The 18,150-nt window shown below is 56.1% G+C and overlaps 1 protein-coding gene across 1 annotated transcript; it reads right to left on the bottom strand.

Moving 5' to 3' along the window:
* Nucleotides 1-914: 914 nt before the first annotated feature.
* TRIM47 (tripartite motif containing 47) lies at nt 915-10,790 on the bottom strand. The gene is made up of 6 exons (XM_054644978.2): nt 10,038-10,790; nt 8,266-8,361; nt 7,524-7,754; nt 6,788-6,983; nt 6,036-6,110; nt 915-4,599 (listed from the first exon to the last, which is right to left on the bottom strand). The coding sequence occupies exons 1-6, from the start codon at nt 10,767-10,769 to the stop codon at nt 3,974-3,976; spliced, it is 1,956 nt and encodes a 651-aa protein (XP_054500953.1). The 5' UTR covers nt 10,770-10,790; the 3' UTR covers nt 915-3,973.
* Nucleotides 10,791-18,150: the final 7,360 nt, after the last annotated feature.

Genomic DNA, 18,150 nt, shown 5'->3' with positions numbered 1-18,150 from the left:
TGATTGCATGACTTCATTAAAAATAGGAACCTGCAAAACTGTTTGAAGGGCTCCCTCAAATCAGTAACTGACACGTGTATATTAATAATATACAAATAAGAGCATGTATTACCCTGTATTATATATTTTTAGATGGATCTGAACTATTCCCTGGATTTGCAGCCCAGTCCTGTCTGAGAACCAGACGCGGGTGGGGGGGAAGCAGAAAAGCGACATAATGGAAACCAGATTTAAATAAATGCAGTGACACAATCTGTATGGTTTCTTGGCAGGAAAAGAACAAGTTTGTGCTTTTCATATCCGCTTTTTCAATAAGCAGTAAGTTTCCCTTTTAAGAAACAGCCATAACAAACGGTTCTGATTCTTCTCCTATTAAAGTCAGGAGCAGAATCCACTCGGCTTCCACCGAAACGCCCAGATGGAGCATTGGCACCTCACATGAACTAAGGCTCACCAAATAACATTTTTATCCCAACTCCAATTGACACTGGGGATTAAGAAAAGCAGCCTTCACTTTAAAAAGATGCTGCTGTAATTGCCAGTTTGTCTGTGAAGCTCTAGACCTTTTCTTCACACAGAAAACCTTGGAAATTTTTACTCTAAAACTTAAAAACACTAAGGAAAAAATATCTAATCTGATAACCTTTTTTATTTGTAGGATGAGGACAGACCACAGCAGAGCGAACTTGGACAATTCATTGTTTTGAATTGCCCAGGGCTGACAATTATTATTGGATTTTAAGGTTCTTCCGCTCCTTTTGCAATAAAAATGTGTATGTGGCAGAATTCCCTTGGACACACTTGGAAAATAAAATCTGTGTTATTTTATTCCAGATGTACAGGACACAGAAAAGTAAACATAAGATAATGGGACAAGTCAAATGCTTTGGAATTTAAAGGAAAGACAACTCAGGGCAATGAGTGTATCATATTTAATGGTCAAATCATAGTCTCTAACACCATTACATGATTCTGTTACAGTTTTTTCACACACTGTAAAACACCCTACAGTTACTGTATTTAAAAAATCATAATTAAAAAGAGGAACACTCTGTGACAGCAGAAATAACCCAAGGGAACAAGGAAAGGCTGTTTAAATTGCCAAGTGCTATCGATCCATCTCAACTCATCTCATCCTGCTTTTAACCCTTTGTTTACAGCAAAATCAGGGATCCAGAGCTGGCACGGTGCACACTCCCTGATCGTTCCAGTTTGCAAATCCCTGGCAGCACAGAGCAAACTCTGACCCAGCTCCTGAGGGGATTGCTCCTCTTTTAAACCATCCCTAAAGCAGGAGGGTTTTTAGCATTCCCAACCAGGATAAAAGCAAGCAGCAGGAGAGAGAGGGTTGGGCAGCACTTCCCAAGTGTAGCACATCCACAGGAGCCCCCTGGATGCTCCATGGAGCTGATCCATGAATCCCCCCAAAGCAGCAGCTCAACCCCACACCATGCCCAGACACCCCAGGAGCCTCTTGAGCTGCTCCCAGGTGGGGACAGGGTGGAAAGAGAGGATCCCTCTGAGCCTCCCAAGCCCTGAGGGAGGTCAGAGGTTTGTGCCTGTGCGTTGGGAAAGTGGAGGAGGGTGGGATGAGTGACTCCAGCGTGGGTTTCCCCTTGGAGCAATCAATCCACCTACAGTGAAACCAAACAGGGCAAAGACCCAGATCTGCTGTGTTTACTCTGGCAAAACTCCTCGCTGCAAACTGTGGGAGTTTAGCCTGAATAAATGAGATTTAGGGTGCAGACGTAGGAGATCTCTTCCTGCAGAGATGAAGGTTCCTTCCCTTCCTCGTCCTGCCAGGATGTGACCATGCACAGCTGGGGCACAGCTCTGCCTTTCTCCTTGCACCAGGAGCTCCTGCCACCCCGTTGTGCCCCTGGGCAGAGCAGCCTGCTCTGTGTCACCGCTGACATCTCGTGCAGGGGCTGAGCTCTGCAGGGGCCGCTGGCGCCAGCCAAACAAAGAGGGTTTGGAGCTCAGGACGCAGGGAATGAATTCCCATCCGGACAGAAGTCTGGGCAGCATTCCCACCAGCCAGGAAAGGCCAAGATTTCAGCTGAAGATTTCATTCTGGAAGCCCTACTGTTCCTTTTCCCACTGCTTGCTGAGTTTAGGAGTCACCTCATGCAGGGGAGGAGGAGGAATTTGCAGACAGATCCCAGCAAGCCCCTTCCCAAACTGACTCACCAGCCTTGCCCCAGGGAAGGGGTGGCTGCATTAAGACCTTTCATCCACTAAAATATCCCACTTTACAGGGCACTGGCAGCTCTTTCTGCACCAGCAGAAACTGGCAGCTCTGGCAAAGGAGTCACAGTAAAGGAGCTCTTTGAGCCTCAGCATGTAAACGTGGCTTTAACTTCAAACCTCCCAGCTTTGTGCCTGCATTTCATTCACATTCACATTTTTCCCTTGGCTCCACTTGAATATAGCACTATGATTTCCAGCTTATCCTTTGGGGAAAATATATATATATCTTATATATTTAGCTGAATGGGCTGTTTATTATTCTGCTAGTTGTTGCATCATCCCTGACTCACTCGTGCCAGTGAAGAACCTGACCCTCTGTATTTTCTCTCCAGGTGTACATTACACAGCACGACAGTTCTGTAAAGCAAGCTTTGGGAGGTAGGTAGCAAAATAACCCCAGAAAAAATAAACTTTGGAAAGGCACACTGTGCTGAGACAGGGGCTGCTCTGTGCTGCCCTCACAGGCAGTTATTTCTGGGTTTTCCTTCTAAAAAAGCTCCCTTGGGACATGTGAACTGGCAGTTTTGTCTCTCAGCCCCGAGTTTCCACCTTTCCTGAAGGGAACAGTGTTCCCTCTTGCTTGAGAGTAGTTTTTGTTAATTGTTACTTATTCCCAGAGTCCAAAGGGTCATTTGGTAGCTGACTGATGCTGCACCTTTATGGAGGCACCCACAGCTGTCCTAGAACACTAAACCAGACCATTTATCTCTGGGACATATTCACAGCACCGTTGTCACTTAAAAATCTCTAAGCTAAGGGGCAGATTTTCAGCTCAAGTGTGCCCATGGTTCTTGAGAGTTGGTGTTTAACAGTACTAAAATCCCCCAGAACAGTAATGTCATCAAAAACATGGGGGGAAAATTGGCTGTAAAGCTTTGCTAAGAATTGCTAAGAATTCCAAAGAATGTATTTACTTAGAGCACATCCTCAAAACTTGCTTTGTGCTGTTCCCTTCCTCACCTCCAGGTGGGAACAGTGGTGCTGCTTCTCGGCAGGAGGTTTCTCCCTTTCCCAGCTGGGCAGAGATCCTTGTTTCACATTTGCAGCACTGATGGGTGGGCGGCCCTGCAAGGAGAGGTGCTGCGTTGCCCCAGCATCACCCCAGCATCCCCCAGCACCAGGCTCCTCCACATCCCTCTCCCTGGAGCACCATCTCACCCATGCCAGGGCACAGAGGTGATGGGAAGTGACCATGTCTTCTTTGGGGGTTTACCTGGTCCACACAGGGCTTGCTCCATCAAAGGCACTTCGTGAGGAGCATGCAGAAGGTGACAATGAGGCAGCACTTAAAAAAGCATCTGGAACAGAGCCTGTGATAAGGCACAAAGCATCTGCACAAGTCGCCGGGGCAGAGCGAGCAGAGGTGAAGCAGAGGGACTGGGCAGGTGGCCAAGGCACAGTTCCAAATCCATGTGGCACTTGTAAGCAGCACACTTTACCAAGAAAGGCTGTGGCAGTCCCTGATGTCCAGAAAGGGAAGCTGAGGGGCAGGGAGCAGCACAGGGACTGGCCCAAGCTCGCTCAGGGGCAGAGCTGGCACTCGGATCCAGCCCCGTCCTGGCCCCAGCCCTGCCCATCAAGAGCCTTCATCCAGCCCTGGGTCCCCAGCAGTGCAGAGAGGAGGGAGGGCTGCCACAGAGACAGACAGGGCTACCAAGGAGAGCTGGCAATAACCTGCAGGAGAGAATTCTGTGGGTCTGTCCGTGCCCCTGTCCCCGGGCAGTCACCGGCGCTTCAGCACCGACACACAATCCTTCTTCAGCGGCCCGATCTGCAGGTGGGCATCCACGCTCTCCAGGAAGAAGGCTGGCTTCAGCTTGCACGAGAAAAGAGAGGCAAACTGCCGGTTGATCTTGTTCTGGAACGGGTCAAGCTTCCCCTTGGCAGAAGGGGAGACCTTGAGCTGCTGCAGGCAGGTCATTTTGGAGTCCTTGACTCCGTAGAAGGTCAAAGCCTTCTCCGAATACTCCAGGAAGACGCCGATGGTGTGGAAGAAGGGCTGCTGGATGGGGCACTCGAAGCCACCAAACCAGGCCACGTAGTTCTGGCCGTTCCACTGCAGGCAGCAGGAGCTGTCGTTCCTGCCCAGGCGCCCGTGGCTGTAGGCCTCCCGCGGGTCAAAATCCTCGGCGATGACCCCGATGCTGACCCAGCCATCGATCAGCTCCACCTCCCAGTAGTAGTTGCCCCTGTTCATGAGGTTCAAACCCAGCACCTGCTCGCAGTTGATGAAGCGGGTGGGGCTCTCTGGGTAGGGGATGGGGCACAGCACCCGCTTGGCCCCCTTGGTGCCGAACAGCTGGATGAACTTGTCAGCTGTGTCACTGTCCAGGTCGATGATGAAGGCAACTGTGTGGGGCAAGAGGGAGAAGTGAGCGTGCGGAGGGAAGTGCGAGGAAATTCTCCCTGCCTCAGCCTTTGATGATGAGCATGATCCTTTCTGACCTTTCCCATCCCTCTGTCCCCTTGCTTTTAAGTCCCGTGGCAAATTTCAGTCAGTGAGGATGAAAGGTTGAAAGAGCTGATACTCCCATGAGCAGGATGGATACAGATAACTGGGCAGAGGAGAGGGCAGAGGGGCTGCTTGATGAGCTCAACCATGATACCAGACATTGGAGAATCTACCTGACAGACTGGTGGTAAGGAAACCTCACATAAAAGCATATTTCAGGTAACCACAGATAAATGCAGTTGAGAGAGACCCTAAGAAGAGAGAACAGCCAGGTATGCCACAGCTTCAAACAGGCAGCCCCCAGCAAGTGCAGCCATGGGCCATGTGAGAGCCGCTCATGGATCCCAAACAGAGGGGATGCCCAAGGAAGTTCTTCCAGGGAACAACCCTGGGCATGGATCACATCAACTGCATTGCAGTCTGAACCATGGCATGTCCCAGTCTGACAGCAGAAGAGCACATGCTCCTTGAGCCCAGGTTTTGCTGCTCTGTGCCACTGAGGCAGATCTTGTCCCCTAAGGACATGCCAGTAGGTGACCCCATGTCCCCTGTAAGGCTGGACACATGCAGGTGGGGTGTGGGAGCTCAAGCCCAGCCCTGCATCCTCCAGCCTCAGCCTCTCCTGCCCCACTCTGCTCCACCCCTGCGTGATCCCTGCCATTCTGCTGCTGCAGACAACCCAGCCAGGGTCCTGCAGCAAACAAGGCAAATGCACAAACTCTGATCTAATTTAAAGAGGATCCAATTTGCCAAGGGCTGGAAAGCAGCAGGAGTTACACAGGATGCCTGCAGTGCCCCTGGGGCAGCTGGGCCAGCAGAACCACAGACAAGGGAAAAAATCCATCAGCTAACCAGGCTCTGGCTGCTGTCAGGAAAGCCAGGAGGCCTCCCTGTTAGCCAAGCAGAATTTCCTCTGCTGGTGGCAGCGCTCCCACAGCCACTGGATCAGCGCCGGGCAGGCGGGAAAGCAAGAGGAAAGGGAAGATGGGCCTTAGCAACAACCCAAAGCAGAAGTCCCCCATCAAAATAAATAAAATACCACCTAAACCCATGAAGAAGAAAATGAAGGAGAAGGACTAGCCACAGCCTTAAAACCTCCATCTTATCTTTATATATATTACTATATTCTAAAACCTTAAACTCTAAGTTTTCTACTATGTGATGTTACATACTTCTATTGAAACTACACACCCATAATCCTAGTTCTATTATTTAAGTTTGGAAGCCTTTCTCCACAGGCTCAGGTTAAATGTAGAGTTCTCTTGAGGGTCTGTGCCTTTCAGCACAGAAAGCCCAAAACTCTCAGTATCCAGGGTTCCAACACCCCACTTACATTTCAGGAAATAATCACGGCTCTCCAGGCAGGCAGCATTGTTTGACTTGTCTGGAAATCGGGATTCAGCCAGCGCTGCAGAGACAGGGACAGAAGGGTTTGCATCAGCAAAGGAACCAAACCACCACCAAGGGGGCTACTGCAGCATTGTCCCCTGCCCCTGATGGCACCCAGCTGTCACAGCCCCAGCCAGCATTCCCACTCCCCCTGCACATCCCCAGTGGCTCCCACACAGGAGAGGACAGACACCACTTTTGTCACCCCAGGGAGGTGGGCAGCGGGGCAAGGAATCAGCTGCAATTCCCATGGGCATCCCAGAAAATGAGAAAGGAGAGAGCTCAGGTTAAATGAGACAGCAAGGGAGAGAGCTGCCACATCAGCTCTCTAACCCTGGCATGTTTGGGAGCCCACAGTCTGCCCCATCAGGAGGTCTGTCTGTCCTGGGAAGAAGAGTCCCCTTTCACAGGAGGCCACTTTGGCCACTTGCCCCCTCCCACAGGGCCCTGCCTAACTCCCAGGCTGTTTGTTGCCTCTCCAGTCTCCGGTCTCCGTGGAAAAATTCACAAAACCTCAAAGAGGCGTAAGCCCAGACAGGGATTGTGCAACGTGCAGGGAACCCGTGCTGAGCAGCTTCCAGGGCTGGAAGGACAGGGGCCAGCGCTCACAGGGCCATGCAGCCACCTCCCACCCACGCAGGGAAGAGGGAAAGGAACGGGGAACCATCCAGGCAGAGCGGCTGGGTGAACACAAACCTTCCTCCATCTCCTGGCAATTCAATCCATCAACTCCTTTCCCCTGCAAGTGGTTCCACTGGTTTTTGCAGGCAGTGGACAGCACATCCTTCATGGCACCCACAACTTGGGTGCACTTGGTGAAGTTCAGCTCTTTCTGGAAGCTCAGAGGTGGAGAGAGGTTTTCTTCCATGGCTGCTTTCAAGGCCTGAAATTCCTGAGCCAAAAAAGATGGAGTTTCAGGAGGTTTCAGACAAGCCAAAGTTGTCTCTTGTTCCAGGACCCCACCCGGCCCTGGAGGATTTGGGATCTGGCAGCTCTCAGGACTTGGCCCAAGGACATAATAAGGGAGGAGAGCTCTTTCCCAGCCACGTGTTCCTGGCACCTTCTCTTCACTCCCTTTCAAACCCAGACTCAGACCATGCCCACCTCACACGGAACAGCATCTCCTCCCTAAAATGTCTCCTCTTGCTGGGCTTTCAGGGAGGGAGGAGACAAATGGGGCACCCCAAACTCTTGCTCTCTCCCATACCCAGGTACCTCCTCTGTGCAGCACATCAGCCTGTCCTGAGTCACAGAAGGACAGAGGTGGGGGTGGCTGGTTGGTCCCACTGGGAGAGGGCAGGGGAGAGGACTGTGCCAGCAGGAGTGAGACCCAGCAGCCTGCACATCCCAGGGTTCCTGGCCCCCAGCTCCATGAGAAATGGGACAAAAGCCCAAAATACAACACTGTCAGCTCCTTCTTGCCCCATCCCACCTGGAGGAAGTAGATGGTGTCGGTGCTGGGGACGTTCTCCAGGCTCTGCTTGCACTGTGCCAGCTTGGCTCGTCTCTGCTCCTTCCAGCGGAGATCGGCCTCGGCCTCCCCCAGCATGGAACGCTCCCCGTCCTCGATGAATCCCATCACCTCCTTCTGGAAGGCTGCCAGCACATCTGAGGCCTCTGCAAAGAGCTTCTCCACCCTTTCCCTCTCCTTTGTGGCAGCACCCTGAGTGCAGGGAGAGAGGGGTCAGGTGAGGGTGCAGGAGGGCCACGACTGTGCCCTGCCCAGCACCCAGATCTCAGCTCCCTGGAATCCCCCTGACACTCCAAGAACTTGGGTGACACTTCTTGGGTGAAGGAATCCCCCCTTCACCCAGGAACTCAGTTCACTTCACAGTGCAGCTCTCAAAGGACCTGGCTGGGCACTGCCACTTACTGCTGCACCACATTTGGTGTCCCCAAGCAGGAAAGTGTTTGCTCAAGGGGGACAACCCCTCCATGAGCCTGGGGAGAGAAGGTGCAAGAACCAGAGGGTGCCCTGGCATGGTCCTTACCCTGCTCCTACTACAGCAACCAGAGATGCCAGGAGTGTTAGCAGAGATGAGGAGAAAGAATCCTCAGGGGTCTCTGCCAGCACCATCTTTACAGCCCATGCACCCCAAAATCTCACAGCCCCTTCTCCTCCACCCCCAGCCCAGCAGAGCTGCACTAACAGAGCAAAGGCATTGCAGAGTCACCTTAATGAGCTCCACCATCTTCTTGGCCTGGGTGATGGTGACTGCCAGCTCCTCCAGCTCATTCTCCACATCGCTGAGGAATTTGGCTTGTTGGGCCTGCAGACATGAGGGACAAACACTGAGCTTTACCCCCAGTCCCAGTGGGAGCCACAGGGCATTCAGGGCATTCAGCCTCTCCCTAAGCTCGATCCACAGAGCCTCTCTGACCGTGACCTCGCTGCCAGGCTTGGGGTGAAGAATGCAAGGGGAACCAGGAGTTGTTTTCCTGTTTTCCTTCCCTGCAACATCCAATCTGCAAACATCCCTTCTCATTCAGCTGGAAAACGAAAGGGTCATGTCCAGCTCCACGTTCTCCACCCTGGTCCCAGCGGAAACCAAACAAAACAGGAATTTGAAAGCAAACCCATCAGGCAGTGATTGCAGCTAAGAGTGCTCTTAGTGAGAACCCAGGGGTGGGAAAAATCCACCCGGGTTTGGTGCAGGAACTGAAAGGCAGGCCTGGAGCACTCAGAAACACAGCACAGAGTCCCCTGGAGATTTCTGTTTAGGAGCAAAGCAAACCAGCTCCGGAGCACGGGCTGCAAAGGAAGCACCTTCCGAACACGGCGTTTCCTGAGACGCTATTGTTGGCTCATCCATTGCCCATCACGAGGACGGGTCCCTCGGGAGCCAGGAGGGCACTCCCCAGCCACGAGAGCTCCCTGCTGATGCTCAGCCCCCTGGCCCCTGTTCCCGGGGAGCAGCTCCAGGTGCTTTCCCCGTGCATCCATCCCAGCCCGCAGCCGAGGGCGGTGGCCGAGGGCAGGCACAGAGGTCCTGCAGGCGACATTAAGCAGCGCCTGCTGAGGTCTGACAGCTCCTCGGGGCGGGGATTACACACACTTTCTATTTTAAGGCGCCTCATGACTAATAATGCCGATAAAAGGGTTTTCCTGCAATCCTAGCAGCCCATCAGGAGGGGGAGCTGGCTTGGGGCTCTTGCTTGGGGCTGGGCTCCTCCTTGGAAAAGGCAAACTCTCCCAGGGTCTCCAAATGCCTCATGGCCATGCGAGATGCCACCACACCGTGAGCCTCACAGGTTCCCATCTGCCTGCAGACCCACTCTTTCAAGGCAGCAGTGCCCAGGAAGGCAGCACCACGTTGGGACTGGAGCCCCGGCTCCTGGGAAGGCTCGTGGGTGTGAGTTTAGGAGGTGACTCAGTCACATCTGGGAATGGGAGTGATGGAAAAACCCCCGCTGCCAAAACGGCAGGACACAAAAGGCTGGGGGAGCGGGAGCGGCGGCCGGGCCGGCTGCCAGCGCGGGCGAGAAAGCGCCTTGAGTGAGCTGTGGGAACGGGACGGGGAGGGCGGGTGCCCCAGGAGCGCGGGGGCGGCCGCTCTGGGGTGTCCCCGGCAGCCTCGCCCCAGCCCTACACCCACGGCGCTGCCAGGTCGGCTCCGCAGCGGGAAGGCTCCCCCGGGATGCCCGGCAGCGGCTCTGCCCCGATTCCCGTCCCCACCTGCCCATCCTGTCCCGGTCCCAGGGGCTCCCTGATGGCGCAGCACCCTGGCCATATGTCGGGGTGGAACTCCCCGAGGGGTGAGAGTACAGCACCCCCCCGCCACATGGCATCCCACCAGCGCTGCACCTGCACACACCGCACCTGGGGACTCCCCGTGGGTGCAGGATGAACCCCTCCGAGGGACGCCGCGCCTCACAGCACCCCCGACACCCCCACACCAGGGTCCCACCCGCGTGGGGACCTCCGCGCCCCTCCCCACCCCCGCACCTGCTTGTGCTCTCGCTCCTGCTCGAGGGGCACCACGTCGTGGGCGCGATGCTCGTGGGCGCGGCAGCGAGAGCAGACGCAGCTCTGCTCGGTGCGGCAGAAGCCGTCCAGGGGCTGCAGGTGGCGGGGGCACAGCCCCTCCTCCAGCCGGCGGAGCGGGGCCACCAGGCGGTGTGCGCGGAAAGCCGGGGCGCGCCGGTGCGGCTCCAGGTGCGCCCCGCAGAAGGACGCCAGGCACACCAGGCACGACCGCTCGGCCGCCACGCGGGATCCCGGCGGGCACACATCGCACAGCACCACCGCTCCTTCCTCCCCCGCAGCATCCTCCTCCTCGGCTCCCGGCGCCATCGGGGACGCGCCGGCCGGGGACGTCGGGGTCGCGGCGGCCGAGGACGACGGGGACGAGCCGCCGGTGGCGGCCGCCAGCAGCGGCAGGAGCTCGCACAGGGCGCGGTTCTTGCAGAGGCGCAGGGCCGCGGGGACGGGCTCCTGGCACAGCGGGCAGCGGGCGGCCCCGCCCGCCCCGCCGCCGTCGGGGGGGCCTGGCCGCTGGCGGAGCGCCTGCAAGCAGCCCTGGCAGAAGTTGTGTCCGCACGGCACCGTCACCGGGTCCCGCAGCACGTCCAGGCAGATGGGGCAGCAGAAGGGACCCTCGGGCAGCCCCGGAGCCGCCAGCGCCAGCCGCAACGCCGCGGCGGAGGACGACGGGGCGCTCCCGGGCGCAGCATCCATCCCTGAACGCCCCGAGCGGCCCGGCCCCGGTCCCAGCCCCGGCGGAGGCGGGCGGCAGCCCCGCCCCGCCCGCCCGCTCCGCCTCCCGCGACCGCGGCTGGGGCTCCGCTCCCCGCGGTGCTGGGGCGGCTGCGGTGCCCTCGGGGCTCTGAGCCGCAGCATCGACCCCGGCACCTGGTCCCAGGCACCCGCCGCCCTGGAAAGGGCCTCACCCCATGTGGGATCTGCTCCCGTCTGGTCCCTCTTCCTGGCATGGGCTGCCTCCAGGGAGATCAGCCCCGGGGGGATGTCACCCTGCTGAGGATGTGCTGTCCCCCACCCAGGGTGTGCCACCTCCTAAAGGATCTGCCCCACTGGGATCTGGGCCCTCCCCAGCGTTCTATTGCTCCCAAGGGAAGCTGCTGACCTTCCCCGAATCTCCCATTCAGGGAAGCTGTTGCCAGCCCATTCCAGTCCCCCTCCTAAGGACCTGCTGCTCCTCTTGAGCATTCCTTCCCCCTCTAGGACCTGCTGCTACTCCACTGCTCCCCAGGTGCTCTCCACCCTGGGGAAGGTCCTGAGCCCCCCCAGTGCAGAGGTGCAGGTGCTTTCCTGGCAGCCCTCGTGTCCATGGACCTACACCAGCCCTCCCCAGGGCCAAAAAGGGCTGCAGTGCCCGGGTCTGGCTCACTGTCCCCTTTTCCTCTGGGGTCTGGCAGGAACTGGCAGGGCTGGGAGGCCCCAAAGTGCTTTTAGAGCGAAGATCTGCCTCATGAAATCTCTGGACCCTTTCTGCACAGGATACACAGACAATTTTTGGACTTGGATAAGTTCCCAGGTGCATGCTGGCCCAAGGCCTCACCCAAGGACGGGGCTGTGAGGAGCAGGGAGGTGTTGAGTGAAGCAGGAAGCACAAGACAAATAATATCTGTTCTTGAAGAAGAGGACTGAACCTTTTAAGCTTTTTGTCCCCAAAGGAAAAAATTATGTGATTCATTCCCCAGGCATTCACATCCCCAGCACTTTTGAACCCAGTGCCCAGTTTTACCCTGTCAATCCTCACCAGCACTCCCACAGGAGCAGGAGGAGACATCGGACCTGCAGTCTCACCCTTGGAAAAACATCAATGAAAACTTTAGATTTTCTTCTGTGCCTGTGGATGCCATGCAAGCGCTCCTCACAGCACCTTGTGAGAACTTTCAGGGAGTTGTAAGAATGTGATATCTTGTTAGTATAAACAATCTGCAGGTGGTTTTTCTACTTCGTCTTTCTGTTCTTCTCAAGGTCGGTGTGTGAGGAAGGTGTTTTTGTTAAGTAGCCAATCAAATAGAGTGTATGGTATCACTCTATATAAACCGCGCGGTTCTCTTGAGTAAAGCCTTTGTTCTTTCTGCAAGGCTGCCTCTCACCTGTTCCTGTGTCATTCCCGGCGCAAGGGTGACATCTGGTGACCCGACGTGTGTGCTGCTCCGGTGGCCTTCGCGGAGTGCGGCGGACCCCGGGACCCCCGCCGGGCCCCACGGGGTCCTTGGGGCCGCGCTCGGACCCCCTTTGTTTCCCCGGAGAGGTACCGGCCCTTCCCCGCACCCTTCTCCGTGGGGCTGCCCTGATAACTGGGACCTGCGGGCAGGGACGGGCTCCCCAGAACGCGAACAGTTCGTGAATTGCTGGGGCTGGGTGCCTCTGTTTCCGTGGTGGGGGATAGGGATGATGACGAGAACAAGGTTTTTTCTGTGTGGAGGCACCTCCTTTCCTATGGGGGGTTCTCGGTGCCTGACGCCTCGTTGATCGACCTGCTCGTGTGGGCCAGGACTCCTGAGTTCCTGATGGGCATGGCCGTGGCTTTTGACCTGGGCCGGTGTCGGGAGCTGTGTGCTCTGCTTGCGGAGGAGTTTCATAGAGGGGATGATGCTGTGCCCCGCTCCGGGCTGTGTGCGACACCCTGTGCGCAGCCCCCCGGGACCGGCCGGAGGTTCGGACACGGGCAGCTCGAGGGCCGGGGGCGCTGCCGGCGCTTCGGGCAGACGATCGCCGGGTCGCGGCTCGCCATCTGTGCGGGGCTCGGCACCCCCCTCTTTGGGGGGCTCGCTGGGACAGAAGTTACGCCTTTCTCCACCCCTGCTGCCGAAGAACCGGGGTTCTCCCGGCCGGATCATGTCCCGCCTTTCTCCCCCCGTGCCGTTCGGGGGTCGGCATTCTCCCGAACCACGGGGGCTGCAGTCTCCGGCCCCGCACCCCCTCCCGAGCTGCCGGAGGGGTCGGGGTCGGGGTCGGGGTCGGGGTCGGGGTCGGCTCCCTCCCCGCCGTTGCCAGGACCCCGCGGATCGCTCCGGCAGCTTCCCCGTCGGCAGGTGCGGAGCCTGCACAGTCGCACCGGCCAGGCCCATCGTGGGTGCCGGCGGGCAGCTGCCAGCCCCAGCCGGTGTCGCGTTCCCGCCCGGTTTTCTCCTCCTTCTCCATGGCCCCTGCACAGACAGCAGTGAGTGCGGCTCCGGCACCGTCTCTCCGGGCGGTAATTCACGCAGCAGGGGCAGTGCCTGTTCCTCATTCCGGCGCGGCGGCCGCCTCGGGTGACTGAGTGTCGTTCACACTCCCGCCAGGCCAGCCTGCGGTGCCGGGGGCCCCGTCGGCTCTGGCTGCGCCGCCCGCTGGCCCGGCTCCGGTGGCCGGTCCTCCGGTGTCCCGGCCTGTGACTGTCCCTTCGGGTTCGCAGCCCGCGCTTGGCTTCTCGGATCCGGACCCTTTTGTTAACGTGCCGTCCCCCGTGACCCGCTGGGCTCCCTCCCCGGTCCTGGCGGGGGACTCGGACAGCGATGATGACCGGCGGCCGGGGGGAATCGGCGTCTGCTCCTCACCGCTGGACGCTGCCTCCCTGTAGGGTGACTGTGCGCCCCGACAATCCCCGCAGCTTTGGGGACGCGGTTAAAGCGCGGCTTTCAGAGGCTGAGGATGAGGGTGTGTTGGGGGGAGCGGGAAGGTCACGGTCTGCCTCGGGGGGAGAGGCTCTGGGGGTTCGGGGGGGCCAGGTTCTGCCCCATGGCAGCGAGCAGGATCATCCTGTGTTTAAAACTATCCTGAATTCGGGACACACCGACAGGCACGGGGTGATTGCCTGGCGGGTGATTCAGGAACTGCGGGATGAGGTTGCAAAGCACGGCCTTGGCTCACAGGAGTCATGCAGGCTCTCCGGGTGATAGCCACTGATCTGCTCTGTCCATCTGACATCAGGCAGCTTGCGAAGGCGCCTCTCTGGCCTCTGCAATTTGTGATGTTTTTGACGTTCTGGACAGAGAATGCTGCAACTATAGCAGCAAGCAACAGGCTTCTGCCCCGAGAGGATCCTGGGCATGGAGTGGGAGTGGATGCTCTCCTTGGGGAGGGTGCCTACTCCCATCCTGATTTTCAGGCTACCTGGGATGTCCTTGAGCAGCGTCAGGCTCTGGGGTTTGCTGCATTGGTGAAGACCATCGAGACGGCCTCTCCCGGGCCCAATTTCACTGACATCAGGCAGGGGCCAGGTGAGCCTTTCATGCCATTTGTCAAGAGGCTCAATGCTGCCATGGAGAAGCAGATTGAGGAGCCTGGACTCAGGGAGCCCCTCTTGAAACGCTTGGCCTGGAACCATTCAAACACTGCATGCTGGAGCATCATAAATTCTCTTCCGGGGGATCCTTTGGTGGTGGAGATGGCCAGGGCGTGTGCTAGGATGGGTGCTGTGGATCCTGAGGTGTCCGCTCTGGCAGTCACTGTGCAGTCAGGCCAGGTACCCATAAGGGGTCGACGCAGGAAGAAGAAGAAGAAGAAGGGTAAGAAGCAGCAGGGTGTGCCCAAGCCAGCGGATACAGGTGCCAAATTCTTGTGTGCCAGGTGCCTTAAGGCAGGTCACCTTGCCAGCCAGTGCAGGTCGAAATTTGGTGCAAATGGCCAGCCTTTGGCAGGCCCGGGAAATGGGAGGAAGAGCGTAAAGAGGAATTGTGCCTTGACAGAAGTGATTCCTCAGAGCACAGTGCCGGCCCAGGTTTGCCCAGTCAGCTCTGAGACATCACCCATGGCTCTGCCAGCCTGGATGTGTGTACTGCCAGTGCAGTCATCCTAGACTATGGTGGTGAGCACAAGGTTCCCTTGAACGCCCTTGGACCTCTGGGAAAAGGTCTGGGTGCATTGTTGGTGGGGAGATCTAATGACACCCACCAAGGGATCTTTGTTCACCCAGGAGTTGTTGACTCTGCCTTTGCAGGTCTGATTTTTGCCACTGTTTTCACACCCTCTCCCCCTGTCACTATTCCGGCAAGGACTCGGATTGCTCACCTTGTGTTTTTTCAGTCGTGTGTTCCCAGGACTGACCCGCAGACTCGTTGGACTGGTGGCTTCAGATCCAAAGGACTGCCATGAGCCCTCTGCTCTGTGACCATTTCTGCTCAGCCACCCCAGATGGTGTGTGCCCTGACCCTGCCGGGTGCCTGCCTGGCAATGATCGAGCTGCAAGGTTTGATTGACACAGGGGCAGACGTGACTGTCACCTCCTTCTCTGTGTGGCCTCCTGCGTGGCCTTTGGCCCCCATGGGGACACCCAGCGTGGGGCTGGAGGGTCTGGCATGTACCATGATGAGCCAATGCTTTGTGCTTGTTGGCAACACGAGTGGGCAGGTGGCTGCAGTCCGACCCTCTGTCATTTCGGCCCCGCTCACTCTGTGGGGTTGGGAGGTATTGGCTGCCTGGGGGGCGTGGATTGGGGCAGATTGGTGGATTTTTGATAGGGGCCACCGCATTGAAGGGTGAAAGGTATCCTCCGCTGCCTTTACAGTGGCTGCTGAACAAACCCATTTGGGTTCATCAATGGCCCCTGACTATTGCAGTGTGATGTCATGGTTTGCCTCAGATACCTCGGGTTTCTCCCTGTCGATTTCCCCAGGTGTGCCAATCACCTCTCCTTTCCCCACCCTGACCCCTGCTGAGCGCTGTCTGTCAGTCCTGGCATTCTAGAAGGGTGATTGGCAGAGTTCAAAAGATGCCTTTCAGCCCTGGGGGACATTGGGCCATCCAGGTGTCATTTGTCCTCTGAGACTTCCCCCCCTTACCTGGTTGGTGGGATCCCTACCCCTTCCCTCCTCCTCTCCCGGGGGTAATAGGAACAGCAACCATGCGGTTCGGGGAGTTCTGTTGGAGCTGTTGCTGCATTCAGAGGCCTGTGAGCCAGGAATAAAGGTCTGGATCAAAACCCTCCAGCAGAACCCGACTCCTTTTCCTTCACCTTGCCTTGAAGCTTCTCCACCAGAGGTAAACCTGAGCTCCTGCATACCTGGACTTGTCCCAAGTGCCCAGCTGCAGCACACAGCTGGCCAAAGGTGTCTCTGAGGTGAAAACACCACAGTTGCTGCCTTTGGTCAAGCAGCAAGGGCCAGACAAGCAAGGCACATCCCATCCGGTTATATTGGTAATTAATTCCAATACCTGACGGAGGAGAAACTGCTTTCCCTTTGTGAATGGGTTCAGGAACAATTGCAGCAGGACACATTGAGCCTTCTATGAGCCTGGAATACTCCCATCTTTGTGATAAAGAAGTCTGGGAAGTGGAGGTTGTTACAAGACCTCTGAAAAGTCAATGCAGTGCTGGAAGGCACGGGGGCATTGCAGCCTGGAATGCCCTCGCCCACCATGATCCCTGTGGGATGGGAGATCTTGGTCATTGATTTGAAAGATTGTTTTTTAACAATTCCTTTGCATCCTGATGATCAGCCAAGTTTGCCTTCACAGTGCCTTCAGTCAACAATGCTGAACTTGCTCAGAAGTATCAGTGGAAGGTTTTGCCACAGGGCTGTCACAACAGCCTGATTATTTACCAGTGGTGTGTGGCTCAGGCCTTGTCTGGTGTGCGTGATCAGTTTCCTGATGCGTGTTTTTACCATTATATGGATGACATCCTGGTGGTGGCACCCAGCCAGGATGAGTTGCTGAGGATACAGCCTCAGCTGTTTGCTGCCCTGCAGGCTTACAGGCTGCGAGTGGCCCTGGAGAAGGTTCAGCAGCACCCTCCTTGGAAGTGTTTGGGGGTCAAAATTCTTGACCAAACCATTCAGCATCAGGAGGTGCAATTCTCAGATTCTATTCAGACCTTGAATGATACCCAGAAGTTGATGGTGTCATCAGCTGGTTGTGTCCTTACCTCAGGCTGACCAGAGAACAGTTGTCACTGTTGCATGGTACTCTGAACAGGGACCCTGATCTGAGGTCTCCTCAGGAATTGACCCCTGCAGTGTGATGGGTGCTGGAGGAGGTTCAGAGGGCTGTTTCTGCCTGTCAGGTTCACTGAATAGATCCTTACATTGATGTCACTGTTATTGTTACTGATCCAGATTTTCATCCTATGGGTATCATTGGCCAGTGGAGTGACAAGTGGTCTGATCCCTTGCATGTTTTGGAATGGGTCTTTTTACTCCTCCAGCCAAAGAAGACAGAGCCCTCGTTGTATGAGCTAATTGCTCATTTGATAATCAAATGCCTTCAGTGGTGTTTGCAATTGATGGCTGCTGATCCTGCAGTGATCATTCTTCCTGTGGAGAGGGAGGATTTTGAATGGAGCCTTGCTATTAGTGCTCCTTTGCAAAGAGTTTCCTTTGCTGGAAAACTTCTCTGGGCAGGTTGCTTATCATATGCCCAATCATAAATTGCTGTGGCTGGCAAAGACAATGGGTTTGTCATTGTGGCCAAAGAGCAGCTGGGTGCCAGTGCAAAGCCCCCCTGTCTTCACTGATGGCTCTGGGAAAACAGGGAAGGTCCTTATGACCTTGTCACTTGGGGTTGGGGGAATGCACGTGTCCCCACAGACACTGGAGTGCGATGGGTACCTGCAAAGTGCACCTGCCCTGACATGGAACATCAAAACCAGAATGTGGCCAACAGGCAACCTTTGAATGATGACCAAGATAACGACCAAGATGAGGGCCAAGATAATGACTAAGATGACAGCCATCAATCAGATGGCCCTTCCACGACTGGGGACTCAATTTTATCTTGTTTTCTGAATAGGACTGTTTTGAATTAGAATAAGCATATGACTTAGAACTGATAGTGCATTTTATAAGAGACAATCACAAGACCTAATGTCTCTGGCCATTTCAATCTGATCTGATGGAGGGACCTCTGGAGCTGTGTTTGTTCTCCTTCCTGCAAGGGGCCACACGCAGGACTACAAACACTGCCTCCACCTTTAAACAAAAAGGGGGACCTGTGGATGCCATGGGACAGAGAGAGAGAAATGGCAAGCGTTCCTCACAGCACCTTGTGAGAACTTTCAGGGAGTTGTAAGAATGTGATAACTCGTCAGTAATAAACAATCTGCAGGTGGTGTTTTGCTACTTCATCTTTCTGTTCTTCTCAAGGATTGTGTATGAGAAAGGTGTTT

The sequence above is a fragment of the Agelaius phoeniceus genome, chromosome 19 (assembly GCF_051311805.1).
Source record: "Agelaius phoeniceus isolate bAgePho1 chromosome 19, bAgePho1.hap1, whole genome shotgun sequence".
In the NCBI taxonomy this organism is placed as follows: Eukaryota; Metazoa; Chordata; class Aves; order Passeriformes; family Icteridae; genus Agelaius; species Agelaius phoeniceus.
This window is presented reverse-complemented; position numbering and strand designations above follow the sequence as displayed.

Bases quoted from the DNA above. Each gene is read 5' to 3' on its own strand.
- TRIM47 (XM_054644978.2), bottom strand. From the start codon at position 10,769: ATGGATGCTGCGCCCGGGAGCGCCCCGTCGTCCTCCGCCGCGGCGTTG. The intron at 8,362-10,037 runs GTGCGGGGGTGG...TCATGTCTGCAG, and splicing joins AGGAGCGAGAGCACAAGCAG to GCCCAACAAGCCAAATTCCT. The intron at 6,984-7,523 runs GTGGGATGGGGC...TTTTTGGCTCAG, and splicing joins ACACCATCTACTTCCTCCAG to GAATTTCAGGCCTTGAAAGC.